The sequence below is a fragment of the Cherax quadricarinatus genome, chromosome 86 (genome assembly GCF_038502225.1).
Source record: "Cherax quadricarinatus isolate ZL_2023a chromosome 86, ASM3850222v1, whole genome shotgun sequence".
Taxonomy (NCBI): Eukaryota; Metazoa; Arthropoda; class Malacostraca; order Decapoda; family Parastacidae; genus Cherax; species Cherax quadricarinatus.
Window position 1 is genome coordinate 9,460,665 of NC_091377.1, and position 16,955 is coordinate 9,477,619.

At 43.4% G+C, this 16,955-nt stretch overlaps 1 protein-coding gene across 1 annotated transcript in view; it reads right to left on the bottom strand.

Annotated features, from left to right (window-relative positions):
* Positions 1-2,391: 2,391 nt before the first annotated feature.
* The window catches only part of LOC128703007 (growth hormone secretagogue receptor type 1-like), a 165,049-nt gene continuing 150,485 nt past the window's right edge, over positions 2,392-16,955 (bottom strand). Inside the window, exons 5-7 of the mRNA XM_053797545.2 lie at positions 11,540-11,656; positions 4,284-4,396; positions 2,392-2,995 (exon numbers count right to left, since the gene is read on the bottom strand). Of these exons, the coding sequence (XP_053653520.1) occupies positions 2,656-2,995; positions 4,284-4,396; positions 11,540-11,656 (570 nt within the window). The 3' untranslated portion in view covers positions 2,392-2,655. The remainder of the gene's footprint in view (positions 2,996-4,283; positions 4,397-11,539; positions 11,657-16,955) is intronic.

Here is a 16,955-nt window from a genome sequence, read left to right on the forward strand (position 1 = left end):
CTTGAGAATGGTGGAAGTAGTATGGGAATACCAACAATTTGTAAGTGAAAGATACACTTGCATTGGTCAAGACATTTCCCAAGGTAACAGAGTGCCCGCTTCACTCGTATTGAGGACTGAAGAAACCACTAGTTCAGACACTTCCTTCCTAACTGTCCTGATCAGGGCACGTGTGTCTTACACACATGCCCTGATCAGGGAGTGCTATGATGCTAGTGAAGATCTTGATCCAAGGAATTAACTACTCTCCCTTTCTTGCATCAAATATGCCTGCATCATTCCCAAGGTATTTTTCAGTACTGTAAATGTCTGCTTGAGGTGCCATAGTATGAGTGGAGGGAGATAATGGACACTATGTTGAATAGTGTGGCTATGTGATGGGTCTCTTTGTAATACTGGATGCCAGGTAGATGTGATGAGTTTTCTCATCACTGGTAGTGGATCTCTTGTAGTGTCAAACATGAATGAGAAATGTCATCACTGTTAGTGGGTCTTTTGTGGTGTCAAACAAGGATGAGAAATGTCATCACTGGTAGTGGGTCTCTTATGGTGCCACATGTGGATGAGAAATGCAATTAGCCACGTTCTCCATAAACTCAGCAGGAGGGTGGCCAAAGGTTCCTGTATACTGCATACCTCATCCCTCTGTGTAGCAGAGAGGTAAGGGTTGTGGTTCAGGAATTGTTGAGTCATAACTCCAGTAACAAATGTAAACAAAGTGTAATACATCCTGTCCTTGGCAGTCCTTGTGGCAGTGGTGCCCAGCACATCCACCTTGCCTCCTGCAATATACAAGAACTTACTTGCTACCTAATCTCATATTATCTGGGCCTTCCACATATCCTGGTGCCTGTCTGCCACTGCTAGTATTAGTCGGTGGGACACGTGTGGCGATTACAAGAAGCAGGATGGTCTTCATGGCAGCCCCTACTCTTATGATCCTGGTTATTATTATTATTACAATCAAAGCTAAGCACTAAACCCACAAGGATGATCCTAGTTATGAAGTCCCTGCCTTTAAACTGTGCCCATTTCCTGCAGCACCTAGAAATGTGACTACTTATTTGGCACGTGAAACACTCTTGGGCTTTGGCCGGGTATATGCCTGGCTTGTGCTGTGTGGAACACTTGCTGCATAATTATTTCACTCCTGACGTAAGAGTTGCGTAATGCTCTGCTCTCTCCTAGCTCTTTGCACCACTAACCATGACTAATTTCTGTGTTAACATTGGTAGAATTACCAACAATATGTTAAGTTAAAGGATAGAAGTGCAACTAATGTGACATTTTATTGTGGCAACATTTCAATGACTAATTTCTGTCTGACATGACCACAGCAGTGGAGCCTCTAGTGTTTGTGCTGTTTTATGCTGCCTCAAAGTGAGGCCCCTTGTAGGTTTAGTACTTAGTTTTGATTGTAAGGTGAGGCACTTTGTACATGTGACTTTCAATCATCTTATGTTCATTGTGCATTCCTGTATGACCTTTGTGGGTTTAGCACTTGGTTTTGACTATAATAATTATGAATTACTGAATGACAATCACATAACCTGCATCATAAACTTGTGCACTAACATGTAACATATCTTTCTTTCAACACACCAGCCATATCCCACTGAGGCGGGGGTGGCCCAAAAGGAAAAACGAAAGTTTCGCCTTTTAAATTTAGTAATATATACAGGTGAAGGGGCTACTAGCCCCTTGCTCCCGGCATTTTAGTTGCCTCTTACGACACGCATGGCTTTCGGAGGAGGAATTCTGCTCCACTTTCCCATGGAGAATGTAACATGTATATTGAGATATATCATCACATGTGGGGTGCTTTGACTAACACACTATAAGTACTCTTTGGGCATCTTTTCAAAAACAGATAGTTTCACCACTCTGTTGTATTAACTTGAAAGGATTTGTTCCACCAGATCATGTATGAAGATTTTCATATGATCCCTCAAGTGGCATTAACTGCTGCCTCAACACATTCCACTTCTTCTCTTGGTAATAAACAGTCATCAATGAACTTAACACATTGTAAGGGATTGTTCATCACTATCTCCATCAGTGACCATTATTCAAACCAATCCAGTCCAACAGTCTTTGGGTACATAACTCAGCATGAAATCTCATAATTGCCATTCTGTTAGGCCACTGTAAAGTGGAGCCTTTGGGTAGTGACCTGGGAACCTGTGATAAGTGCTCTCTACTGCTGCGATATAGCTGGAGTGTTCTCTACACAGTATAACACTGATGGAAGATTGCTTCTTGTTGCTGAAAGAGTGCTTTTTGTTGATAGAAAATATATTTTTGTTACTGGAAGATTGTTTTGTTGCTGCAAGATTATATCTGTTGGAAGATTGTTTCCTGTTGCTGGAAGATTGTTTCCTGTTGCTGGAATATTATTTTTTGTAGATGAAAAATATTTTCTTGATACCTGAAACCTAAAATTATCATTTTTGCCAGTGTAATAATCTGTTTCCAATTATTGTTAATCCCTAATCATATATACCACATGTGAGACCAGATATGGAGTTAATGTTGGTACCACAAGACGACTGGAAAGAAGCCTTTACTGTGCTGTCAAGTATAGAATCTTTGCACTTGGCATATTCTGGTTACAGATGCAACTTAGGCAGAAAACAAGAGATTCCTGAGATGAGGTTAAACAAAACTTTCAGTTTGCCTGATAGCATCTCGGGTGCAGGAGGACCTGGTTATGAAAGGGCTGGTGGCAGGGCTGGGAGCCTGCTGGGAAGGGTTTATATTTCCCCAAATGGCAGGGCTCGGTGGCCGACGATCCACCAGGGGGCAAGCTTCCCCTTCCCCCCGCAAGCAGGTGTAACTGCAGCGGACTATGAGTTTTTGGCTCCTCCAAGGAGGGTGGGACTTGTTAAGGCTGCTGGTGAGGGCATTGCTGCTGCTGCTGCTGTTAGTGGTGGACATGGTGGTGCCAGTGTGGTGCACCGATGATGTCACATCACCACCTCGAACACCAACCAACCTGCAACACAAGTTATTTGAACAACAAGGCACAATATTATGACTGGAACAGTACACAAATAACCCACACATAGGAGAGAGAAGTATATGATGATGTTTCGGTCCAACTTGGACTGAAACATCATCACATAACTCAGACCCACATCAGAAAGCACTTGCCCTGTTTCCTGACAAACCTTACCTAACCTAAACTAACCTGGCGAGGTGGTAAACATCCTTGCATTAAAGGGAAGGATCACTGTGACCCATATGAGTTTAGCACTTAATAACTAATAGTTTTTTTTTTTTTTCAACAAGTCGGCCGTCTCCCACCGAGGCAGGGTGACCCAAAAAAGAAAGAAAATCCCCAAAAAGAAAATACTTTCATCATCATTCAACACTTTCACCACACTCACACATTATCACTGTTTTTGCAGAGGTGCTCAGAATACTACAATTTAGAAGCATATACATATAAAGATACACAACATATCCCTCCAAACTAATAGTGTATAATTTTATTATTACAGAAGCTGTATGACCCTTGTGGGTTAAGCACTTAGATATGTGCCTATTGTGGAGGTCACATGACCCCTTCAATATCTATTACAAAATATATAATATAATAATACTAAATAACATATAATTCGTCTTCTTTCAACACACTGGCTATATCCTGCCAAGGCAGGGTGACCCCCAGAAGAAAAACAAAAATTTCTCTTTTTAAGTTTAGTAATGTATTCAGGAGAAGGGGTTACTAGCCCCTTGCTCCCGGCATTTTAGTCGCTTCTTACAACACACATGGCTTATGGAGGAAGAATTCTGTTACACTTCCCCATGGAGAATAACATAATTACTATATATGTATTATACTATATAACAGAACCCCTCAAGGAAAGTTCCTTGATGCTGGTGAGGGATTCTTGATCTAAGGAATTACACCTGATCTCCCCCGTCCTTGGATTGAACCTGATTGCTTCCCATTCCCAGGTGCTGCATGACCCTTATGGATTTTACTCTTGGCCTCTAAGTATAATAATGAACAAAACTATTATCATTGTCTTTGTTAAATGGCTGTCTGTCATTAATTTTCATATTGTGAAATTGTATATACATACTTATTCTACTGCAAATACACTTATTATTACTGCTGCTAGCATTGTTACTATCACATATTTCTAAGATAATGCTGTTGAAATTATCATTATTAAGGCTACCAAAAAATACTGAAGAACATTTAAATTCTCTACATTAACCAAAAAGGAAAATGTTGAGTTGAGGTCTAAGCAAGACATCAATAAGCAAAATACCTGAAGAAAGCCCCACGAAATTTTGAAGATGTGATGTTGTAGAGGACGGGATTGATGGCCGAGTTGACGTACACCAGCACTCTGAAGGCGTACAGTAGGTTGTAGTATATCTCCTGAGGCAGAAGTCAAAACTCAGATGATGTTAATGTACAGCTGGTTGTAGTACATCTCCTGGCAACATTTATTAGAATATTGAATAAGCTGGGACAGAGCACATCACACTGTATTCTAATAAATGCCCTAATGCTGTGCCTAGCCAGCCCGATCATTATATGATTAACTTTGCTGATGTAATGATTCACACCACCAGATTCTCCAGCACCCAAAACATCCTTGACCATGTACTAGCCTCATGTCAGGACCTGGGATTGATCATCTCTACTGAGAAAACAAAGATACTCAGCAGGAATCCTTGACAGAGAGGTGCAGTTTGCCAGATACAGTTGTATGATGGGTCTCGACTAGAATATGTAACTGGATACAGGTATCCAGGTTTTGAGGTCCCATTGCTGTATAGCCCTTGTGTTTAGTGCTTCTTTTTGATTATAATAATAAAGTCCCATTACTTGGACCTGTTATAACGGGACTGTCGCCAATACAAAGAAAGGCTGAGAGCACTTAGAGTTGTGGCAGGGTTTCACCCCAGGTATGGTGCTAATATTAAAATTGTGAAAATGATATATCTTGCTTATATTAGAGTATTGCTTGATTATGCTGCGCTTGCATTTGTGTCTGACTGGAAGCTTGGAGGGCTGGAAAAACTGCAGAACGAAGCAATGAGGAGCATCCTAGGATGCCCTTGTACTGCCAAAATTTTGAATATGCAGAAAGAACTTGATATTCCAAGCATCAGAGATCGTGTTACTGTTAGAAATGTCTTCACTGGGGTCAATATACTCAGGCAAGCCCATTCAAACCCCTGCACAGAAGCCCTCCAAGCTTTTCTCAGCACTGGTGAACACCCCTCCAGATGGATCGAAAAAACTGGAACCGACCTCCGAATGAACCAGATGCATGATCTATGTCAAGTAAGGCAACAGCGGTACTTCTCCGCTCCATGGGATATTGCCCCATTTCAAGCTACCATCCCCCCATTTCCCCACAAAAAACTTCTTAATTCACAACCAAAGCTTTGCCTTGAAGCTAAACAGGATGCTTTAAGCTGTATTGATAGCTTAGTCACACAGCACACTCTTTCACAAGTTATTTATGTTGATAGCTTCATTCACCAATCCATTGGTGCAGCTGGTAGTGCTGCTGTTGTCATACAGAGTGATGGGTCTCAAAGAAATTGGAGCACGCATCAATAACTGGGCCTCTACCCTTCAAACAGAACTGTTTGCCATACTCCTTGCACTCAAATGCATCCACGTATCGAAGGTTGACTTTAATTGTAACTGATTCTCTATCATCTATAAATGCTCTCAACTCATTAAGTATAAATTGTGGCATGCTTGTGTCAGAAGCCAGACACAGGTATGGTAAGATTGTGGAGTCAGAGTGCACATGCTGTGGATTCCATCACACATTGGTCTTCAGATGCATGATAGAAACTGATAAATTGGCTAAGTTGTGTGCTTTCAAAGAGGGAGTAGATTAAAATCTTGGCTTGTCAGGTAGTAGTTTAAGAACAATAATATGAAAAGAACTTGGGTTATCCCAGGTTCTCTACACATATGCTGCTATGTATGATAATCTATGTAACTGTATTTGTGTATACCTGAATAAACTTAGTTACTGAACTTTACTGACTCAAAACTGAGAGAGATTGACACAAGTCAGTCCATCTATCATCATTCCATCATGCAGGAGGAGCCACATGTCTGTGGTGTATCCAACAAAATAAGCCGACTCTTGGATGTCACTACTTCCCGGCTCCGGCTGGGTTACAAGTATCTTCAGTAGGTTAAATCACCACCACCAGATGTAGACCAAACGAAATGTAAACTTTGCCAGATGGACTATTGTCACACCCTGCATCATTATGTACTGGAGTGTGATAAAATTAATGAATTCAGAAATGCTCAAGATACGTCAAAATATTTTAACCACAGTGGTATATTTATTTATTTATTTATTTAATAATTTGAACATGATACAGTGAAGTACAAAGGAATACAGTTATTACAGTGCAACATGTCAAAGCCCCTTGTATGCAGAGCATTATGGGCAGCTTAAAATTAACTTAAGATTAACCAAGCAATAATATATTCAGTGGTAAAAACATTATTGTAAACAGATAACAATTTAGCACAAATGAGTATTACAAAGACAGGTCATATGGTCATTTACTGTGTTGCTGAGCATTCAGTAGAATGGAGTATTCTGTTAGGTAATGTAATTAAAAAATAAAGTTTGATTGGGTCGCAGGTTAGACATTTATGAGATACAATAAAGAAACGTGTACGAGATACAATTTATGAGATACAATTATTCAGTATTTATTTAGTTGTGGGTGAGTAAGTGATTTTTGAGAAGAGACTTGAATTTATAAACAGGTAGTGTTTCTTTTATATTCACAGGTAATGAATTCCAGATTTTAGGGCCTTTTATGTGCATTGAGTTTTTGCATAGCGTGAGATGGACACAAGGAACATCAAAGAGTGATTGATCTGTGCCTTGTGTTATGGTCATGTGTTCTGTTGAGGTTGGTAAGGAGATGTTTGAGGGGAGGGTTTATGTCAGAATTAAGTGTTCTATGAATGTAGTAGGTGCATTCTGGAAAAATATGCTTACTTTCCTCACTGTAAATAAAACTTATGTATAGCCCTTGTGGCTTAGCACTTCTTTTTGATTATAATAATAATAATGTAAATAAAACTAATATTTGCATTAGTGTGGCATGCAAAGAGTACGTACCCTTTATTCGGTGCATGTACAGACCCTCATTGAAAGGCTATCTTCCCCCAACCAGCGAACCAGTACTAAGGATCCTAGAGTTTACCTGGAGAGAGTTCCGGGGGTCAACGCCCCCGCGGCCCGGTCTGTGACCAGGCCTCCTGGTGGATCAGAGCCTGATCAACCAGGCTGTTACTGCTGGTTGCACGCAAACCAACGTACGAGCCACAGCCCGGCTGATCAGGAACCGACTTTAGGTGCTTGTCCAGTGCCAGCTTGAAGACTGCCAGGGGTCTGTTGGTAATCCCCCTTATGTATGCTGGGAGGCAGTTGAACAGTCTCGGGCCCCTGACACTTATTGTATGGTCTCTTAACGTGCTAGTGACACCCCTGCTTTTCATCGGATGATGGGGCCCCATTGATCAACCAGTACTCAGGTTCCAGCCAATGAGAAGATGGTTTGGCAATTGCAGAGATGTTGTGGGTACCACACGCTTGTCTGCCCCTGTCATTCCCATTCTAGAGCTGGCTGAAGTACGGTCTGCTCTCTAGTGGCTTCTATTCTGCCTTGCTTACCGTGGAGTGCACTAATATCTATTGTTGTATACAGTGTATATAGTGCACATAATGATGTTCTTACTTGGTGAAGGACAATATAAGTCAAAAGTTTTTCTGCTGTGTTTATTTTGCTCCCTTTACACCCAGGATAACAGGCCTTTGGGCTCCTGGGTTGTAATAATTAGTAACTCATTGCAGTTGTAATCAGGTGTGGACATGTGAATGATGCAGTACCTTTGTAACTTGTTCAGCTATCAAAACTCTGGGGCCCAGTCCCTGGACCCATTATGTACCTCTATAATGTTGAGGTACAGTCCCTGGACCCATTATGTACCTCTATAATGTTGAGGTACAGTCCCTGGACCCATTATATACCTCTATAATGTTGAGGTACAGTCCCTGGACCCATTATGTACCTCTATAATGTTGAGGTACAGTCCCTGGACCCATTATGTACCTCTATAATGTTGAGGTACAGTCCCTGGACCCATTATATACCTCTATAATGTTGAGGTACAGTCCCTGGACCCATTATGTACCTCTATAATGTTGAGGTACAGTCCCTGGACCCATTATGTACCTCTATAATGTTGAGGTACAGTCCCTGGACCCATTATATAAATCTATAATGTTGAGGTACAGTCCCTGGACCCATTATGTACCTCTATAATGTTGAGGTATAGCCCCTGGACCCATTATATACCTCTATAATGTTGAGGTACAGTCCCTGGACCCATTATGTACCTCTATAATGTTGAGGTACAGTCCCTGGACCCATTATGTATCTATAATGTTGAGGTACAGTCCCTGGACCCATTATGTACCTCTATAATGTTGAGGTACAGTCCCTGGACCCATTATGTACCTCTATAATGTTGAGGTACAGTCCCTGGACCCATTATGTACCTCTATAATGTTGAGGTATAGCCCCTGGACCCATTATATACCTCTATAATGTTGAGGTACAGTCCCTGGACGAGTTATGTACCTCTGTAATGTTGAGGTACAGTCCCTGGACCCATTATGTACCTCTTTGATGTTGAGGTACAGTCCCTGGACCCATTATGTACCTCTGTAATGTTGGGGTACAGTCCCTGGACCCATTATGTACCTCTGTAATGTTGAGGTACAGTCCCTGGACCCATTATGTACCTCTGTAATGTTTAGGTACAGTCCCTGGACCCATTATGTACCTCTGTAATGCTGAGGTACAGTCCCTGGACCCATTATGTACCTCTGTAATGTTTAGGTACAGTCCCTGGACCCATTATGTACCTCTGTAATGTTTAGGTACAGTCCCTGGACCCATTATGTACCTCTAATGCTGAGGTATAGTCCCTGGACCCATTATGTACCTCTGTAATGTTGAGGTACAGTCCCTGGACCCATTATGTACCTGTAATGTTTAGGTAGAGTCCTTGGACCCATTATGTACCTCTGTAATGTTGAGGTACAGTCCCTGGACCCATTATGTACTTCTGTAATGTTGAGGTACAGTCCCTGGACCCATTATATATCTCTGTAATCTTTTTGACTACCACCTACAGGATGGGTCTGGTGTTCATAATAAAGATATTTATCTGACTACCAATTGAGCCACATATTGTTACTGAGCTTCATCAGTTTACCTGGAGAGGGTTTCGAGGGTCAATGCCCCCGCGGCTCGGTCTGAGACCAGGCCTCATGGTGGATCAGGGTCTGAGGCTGTCCAGTGCCTTCTTGAAGACAGCCAGGGGTCTATTGGTAATTCCCCTTATGTATGCTGGGAGGCAGTTGAACAGTCTTGGGTCCTTGACACTTATTGTGTTGTCTCTCAGTGTACTCGTGGCGCCCCTGCTTTTCATCTGGGGAATGTTGCATCTCCTGCAGAGTCTTTTGCTTTCATAGGGAGTGATTTTTGTGTGCAAGTTTGGTACCAATCCCTCCAGGACCTTCCAAGTGTATATTATCATGTATCTCTCTCGCCTGCGTTCGAGGGAATACAGATCAAGGACCTTCAACTGTTCCCAGTGAGAAGTCTTATACCATAATTTTTAAAGGGGTGGACTAATAAGCCAGTGGAAGGCCTTGGTCAGATGACCAAAAGTTCCAGCTGCGGGTCATCATATAATAATAATAATAATAATAATAATAATAATAATAATAATAATCTTTATTTACTACCAGTACATGTACAAGGTATACAGATCATAGCTGACATCAATAACATACTACTATATAGAAAGTCGCTTGTTATGCTGAGCATTTCCCGCAAATTAGGTCAGTTTTGTCCCAGGATGCGACCCACACCAGTCCACTAACACCCAGGATGCGACTCACACCAGTCCACTAACACCCAGGATGCGACTCACACCAGTCCACTAACACCCAGGATGCGACCCACACCAGTCCACTAACACCCAGGATGCGACTCACACCAGTCCACTAACACCCAGGATGCGACTCACACCAGTCCACTAACACCCAGGTACCTATTATTACTGATGGTGAACAGTGACAACCAGTGTAAGGAAACACCCCTAATGTTTCTACCCTCGGGAATCGAACCGGACCCTCAGCATGTGAAGCGAGAGCTTATGTCTCCATACCACGGGCCACAACCCGCGTCAGGAAACACTTGTCCTGTTTCCTGACAAACATTATTACCTACCTATTTTTTCTTAAAATACTATTTCAGAGAGAATCTCATTTTCCTGTCTTAAAATCTACTTCTTACTGTCAATATATATCCTCGCCAGTCATATATAACAATATATGTAATAGAAAAATGGAAATACGTCACTGACGTTTTTGGGTTATCACAGTCAGTAAATTACACATATGTTACCACGATAATTTGTGTAACAAGTAAATGTGCAAGGTATACAGGTCTAGCTGACATCAGTAACTTACTACTAACTAGGACTGAGTATACTACAAATTCTAATCAAACAATAGAGCGGAAAAATAACGTGAAGGACCTGGGAGTGGTAATGTCTGAGGATCTGACTTTCAAGGATCACAACAGTGCCACGATCACAACTGTGAAGAAAATGATAGGATGGATAATGAGAACTTTCAAGAGATGCTAAGTCAATGATGATCCTTTTTATATCAGTTGTTCTCTCTAGGCTGGAATATTGCTGAACATAAACATCTGCATTCAAGGCAGGTGAAATTGCAGATCTAGAGAATGTACAGAGAACCTTTAATGCACATGTAAGTTCCGTCAAACACCTTAATTACTGGGAACGCTTGGCAACACTTGACTTGTACTCACTGGAACGCAGGCGAGAGAGATACGTCATAAACTATACTTGGAAAATCCTAGGAGGAATGGTCCCTAATCAGCACACAGAAATTACTCCCTACGGAAGCAGAAGACTGGGTAGGCGGTGCAAAATGCCTCCAATGAAAAGTAGGGGCGCCATTGGTACACTATGAGAAAACACCATAAGTGTCCGGGGCCCAAGACTGTTCAACAGCCTCCCACCAGGCATAAGGGGAATTACCAACAGACTCCTGGTTGTTTTCAAGAGGGAGCTGGACAGATACTTAAAGTCGTGTCGGACCAGCTGGGCTGTGGTTCCTATGTTGGACTATGTGCGGCCAGCAGTAACAGCCTGGTTGATCATGCCCTGATCCACCACAAGGACTGCTCATGGACCGGGCCGCGGGGGCGCTGACCCCCGAAATACCCTCCAGGTGTACTCCAGGTAAGGTTTAAGGGCTTCCCCATGAACGTAATATTATAAAATAACTAAATAAAAAATAACAATATAATTAAATAACTAACGATAAAAACTAACATAAAGCAATAACAACAGTAATAATAATAATAATAATAATAATAATAATAATAATAATAACGTAGTACTGACCTGGCCCATGGACTCCTCTGTCTCCTTGGTAGTGAAGATGACCCAGAGGCTGAAGACACGGTAGGGCAGAAGACAGACGAAGAACACCACCACTACTGTGCCCAGCATCACCACCACCTGCCACAACACAACACTATCAGTAACACCACCACTACTGTGCCCAGCATCACCACCACCTGCCACAACACAACACTATCAGTAACACCACCACTACTGTGCCCAGCATCACCACCACCTGCCACAACACAACACTATCAGTAACACCACCACTACTGTGCCCAGCATCACCACCACCTGCCACAACACAACACTATCAGTAACACCACCACTACTGTGCCCAGCATCACCACCACCTGCCACAACACAACACTATCAGTAACACCACCACTACTGTGCCCAGCATCACCACCACCTACCACAACACAACACTATCAGTAACACCACCACTACTGTGCCCAGCATCACCACCACCTGCCACAACACAACACTATCAGTAACACCACCACTACTGTGCCCAGCATCACCACCACCTGCCACAACACAACACTATCAGTAACACCACCACTACTGTGCCCAGCATCACCACCACCTGCCACAACACAACACTATCAGTAACACCACCACTACTGTGCCCAGCATCACCACCACCTGCCACAACACAACACTATCAGTAACACCACCACTACTGTGCCCAGCATCACCACCACCTGCCACAACACAACACTATCAGTAACACCACCACTACTGTGCCCAGCATCACCACCACCTGCCACAACACAACACTATCAGTAACACCACCACTACTGTGCCCAGCATCACCACCACCTGCCACAACACAACACTATCAGTAACACCACCACTACTGTGCCCAGCATCACCACCACCTGCCACAACACAACACTATCAGTAACACCACCACTACTGTGCCCAGCATCACCACCACCTGCCACAACACAACACTATCAGTAACACCACCACTACTGTGCCCAGCATCACCACCACACAACACAACACTATCAGTAACACCACCACTACACATCACCACCACCTGCCACAACACAACACTATCAGTAACACCACCACTACTGTGCCCAGCATCACCACCACCTGCCACAACACAACACTATCAGTAACACCACCACTACTGCCCAGCATCACCACCACCTGCCACAACACAACACTATCAGTAACACCACCACTACTGTGCCCAGCATCACCACCACCTGCCACAACACAACACTATCAGTAACACCACCACTACTGTGCCCAGCATCACCACCACCTGCCACAACACAACACTATCAGTAACACCACCACTACTGTGCCCAGCATCACCACCACCTGCCACAACACAACACCATCAGTAACATCACCACTACTGTGCCCAGCATCACCACCACCTGCCACAACACAACACCATCATTAACACCACCACTACTGTGCCCAGCATCACCACCACCTGCCACAACACAACACCACCATTAACACCACCACTACTGTGCCCAGCATCACCACCACCTGCCACAACACAACACCACCATTAACACCACCACTACTGTGCCCAGCATCACCACCACCTGCCACAACACAACACCACCATTAACACCACCACTACTGTGCCCAGCATCACCACCACCTGCCACAACACAACACCATCATTAACACCACCACTACTGTGCCCAGCATCACCACCACCTGCCACAACACAACACTATCAGTAACACCACCACTACTGTGCCCAGCATCACCACCACCTGCCACAACACAACACTATCAGTAACACCACCACTACTGTGCCCAGCATCACCACCACCTGCCACAACACAACACTATCAGTAACACCACCACTACTGTGCCCAGCATCACCACCACCTGCCACAACACAACACTATCAGTAACACCACCACTACTGTGCCCAGCATCACCACCACCTGCCACAACACAACACCATCATTAACACCACCACTACTGTGCCCAGCATCACCACCACCTGCCACAACACAACACCATCAGTAACACCACCACTACTGTGCCCAGCATCACCACCACCTGCCACAACACAACACTATCAGTAACACCACCACTACTGTGCCCAGCATCACCACCACCTGCCACAACACAACACTATCAGTAACACCACCACTACTGTGCCCAGCATCACCACCACCTGCCACAACACAACACTATCAGTAACACCACCACTACTGTGCCCAGCATCACCACCACCTGCCACAACACAACACTATCAGTAACACCACCACTACTGTGCCCAGCATCACCACCACCTGCCACAACACAACACTATCAGTAACACCACCACTACTGTGCCCAGCATCACCACCACCTGCCACAACACAACACTATCAGTAACACCACCACTACTGTGCCCAGCATCACCACCACCTGCCACAACACAACACTATCAGTAACACCACCACTACTGTGCCCAGCATCACCACCACCTGCCACAACACAACACTATCAGTAACACCACCACTACTGTGCCCAGCATCACCACCACCTGCCACAACACAACACTATCAGTAACACCACCACTACTGTGCCCAGCATCACCACCACCTGCCACAACACATCACCATCATTAACACTATAACTCGTGAAGCAGGGAGTGTGTGGACCTAGTAGCGACCAAGTGGCGGGGCCAGGAGCTGTGGATTGACCCCTGCAACAACAAATAGGTGAATACAAACTTTAAAGCATGTTAAAGTATACAGAGGAAGATGTATAAGTGTAATCCAGCTGGTCTTCCAATATTGTAAGCTTTAATTAACCACCTGACATTTCAACGTAGCCTCCCTTTGGTAGATTGATTGTCGAAATGATTTCATCACTGTGAGCCCATTAGTGGATGCACTCAGACTCTGGTTGTGTCATTATAATATACTCACTCACCTCTTTTCTGTTTCACTTGATGACGGTGATTGGTTCCCCAGTGGAAGTCCTGGAGTATACCTGGAGAGTGTTGCGGGGGGTCAACGCCCCCGCGGCCAGGTCGATGATCAGTCCTAGTGGTTTATCAGGGCCTGATCGACCAGGCTGTTACTGCTTGCCACACACAAACCGACGTACGAACCACAACTCAGTTGGTCAGGTACTGACTTTAGGTGCCTGTCCAGCTCCCTCTTAAAGGCAACCAGGGGTCTATTGGTAATCCTTCTTATGTATGCTGGGAGGCAGTTGAACAGTCTTGGGCCCCTCGGACTTTTTGTGGTGTCTCTCAGCGTACTTATCGTACTGGTTTTCATGGGGGGGGGTGATGTTGCGCTGCCTGCCGAGTCTTTCGTTGTCGTAGGGAGTGATTTCCGTGCGCAGATTTGAGACTAGTCCCTCTAAAATGTTCAAAGGGTATATTATCATGTATCTTCTAGCTTGCGTTCCAAGGAGTACAGGCCAAGTGAAAGTTCTTTATATATTATATTCTCCAGGTTTGCAATTTCACCTGCTTTGAAAGGGGCCGTTAGTGTACAGCAGTACTCCAGCCTAGAGAAAACAAGCCATTAGAAGAGAATCATCATGGGCTTGGCATCCCTGGTTTTGAAGATTCTCATTATCCATCCTATCATTTTCCTAGCAGATGCGGTAGCAACTTTGTTGTGATCTTTGAAAGTAAAATTCTGACATTATCACTCCCAGGTTTTTCACTTTAGTTTCTCGCCCCATTGTGTGGTTAGCATTTGTTTTATACTTTGTTCCAATTTTTATTTCCTCGAGATTTCCATAGTGGAGTAATTAAAATTTGTCTTTATTGAACTTTGTATTGTTTTCTGAGGCACATTTAGGGACTTGGTTAATGTCCACTTGGAGATCTGAAGTGTCCTCAATGAATGACACTGTCATGTAAATTCTGGTAGCATCAGCAAAGGAGGACACAGTGCTATGGTTTACATCTCTATGTCAGATATGAGGATGAGGACAAGAATGGGAGTGAATACTGTACCTTGTGGATCAGAGCTTTTCACTGTGGCTGCCTTAGACTTTACACTTTTTAATATTACTCTTTGTGTTATTTTTATTAGGTTATAGATCCATCTACCAATTTTTCCTGTTATTCCTTTATCATGAATTTTGTGTGCTATTACACCATGATCACATTTGTTGAAGGCTTTCGCAAAGTCTTTGTATACTTCATCTGTAATTTATTTGTCCTCCAGAGCATCCAAGACCATGTCATAGTGTTCCAGTAGTTGTGAAAGGCAGGAGTGTGCTGCTCTAAACCCGTGCTGCCCTGGGTTGTGCAACTGTTGGGTATCCAAGTGGTTGGCGATCTTACTTCTTAGAACCCTTTCAAAGATTTTTATGTGGGACATTAGTGCTTTCGGTCTGCAATTCTTTACAATCGTGTTACTTCCTCCTTTGTGGAGTGGGGTTATATCCGTTGTTTTTAGTGACTGGGATGATGTCTATGCTTCCTCTCCACAGGATATTTAAGGCACGTGACAGGGGCTTCTTGCTGTTCTTAATGAACACGGAGTTCCAGGAGCCTGGGCCTGGGGCAGAGTGCATGGCCAGGCCATTTATTGCTTTTTCAAAGTCCTGTGGTGTTAGGATTATATCAGAAATTCTTGAACTAACAAAATTTTGAGTTTCTGTCAAAAAAAAAAAAATAGTTTGTCGACCCTTAGTCTGGTTAACTGCTCACTAAACGCTGAGTCGTATTGGGACTGCAGTATCTCACTCATTTCTTTGCTGTCATCTGTGTAAGTTCCATCTCGTTAACCACTGGATGTGGTTTTTGTCGTAGATTTGGAGTAAGAAAAAGAAATATTTTTCTTTCTAATTTCATTTATGGCTTTAAGTTCTTTCTGTGTTTCTTGTCTTCTGTATGACCCCTTAAGCTTAAGTTCGATATTTTCTATTTCTCTGGCCAGTGCTTCCTTCTGTATTTCAGACATACTGGCCCATTTGAGCAGCTCTGTGATTCTTCACCTTCGACTGTAGAGGGAGCGTCTCTATCTAGTTTACATTTACTCTTCCTTTTCCTTAGGATAATGTGCCTTGAGCAGAGTTAATTCTTTCTAGGCAAAGGTTCAGATCCGTGTTGTTTAGGATATCTTCCCAGCTTGTTTCATTTAGGACATTGTTAACTTGATCCCACTCTATGTTCCTGTTATTGAAGCTAAATTTGGTGAAGCTCCTTCATAACTAATCTTATCTTGTTAGCCAGGAGCCCAGCATATACATGTCTGTACTTCTGTTATGTTGTGATCCGAGTCTTTGATACTGTTACATTTCACACCAGATCATCATTATTAGGGAAGATAAGGTCAAGTGTGTTTTCTAGTCTTGTTGGCTCTACTATTTTCTGGCTTAAGGTGAGTATGTTGCAGAGATTTAATAGCTCTTGTGAGCGTGAATTTTCATCTGAGCTGCTTCCTGGGGTTATCTTTGCCAAAAC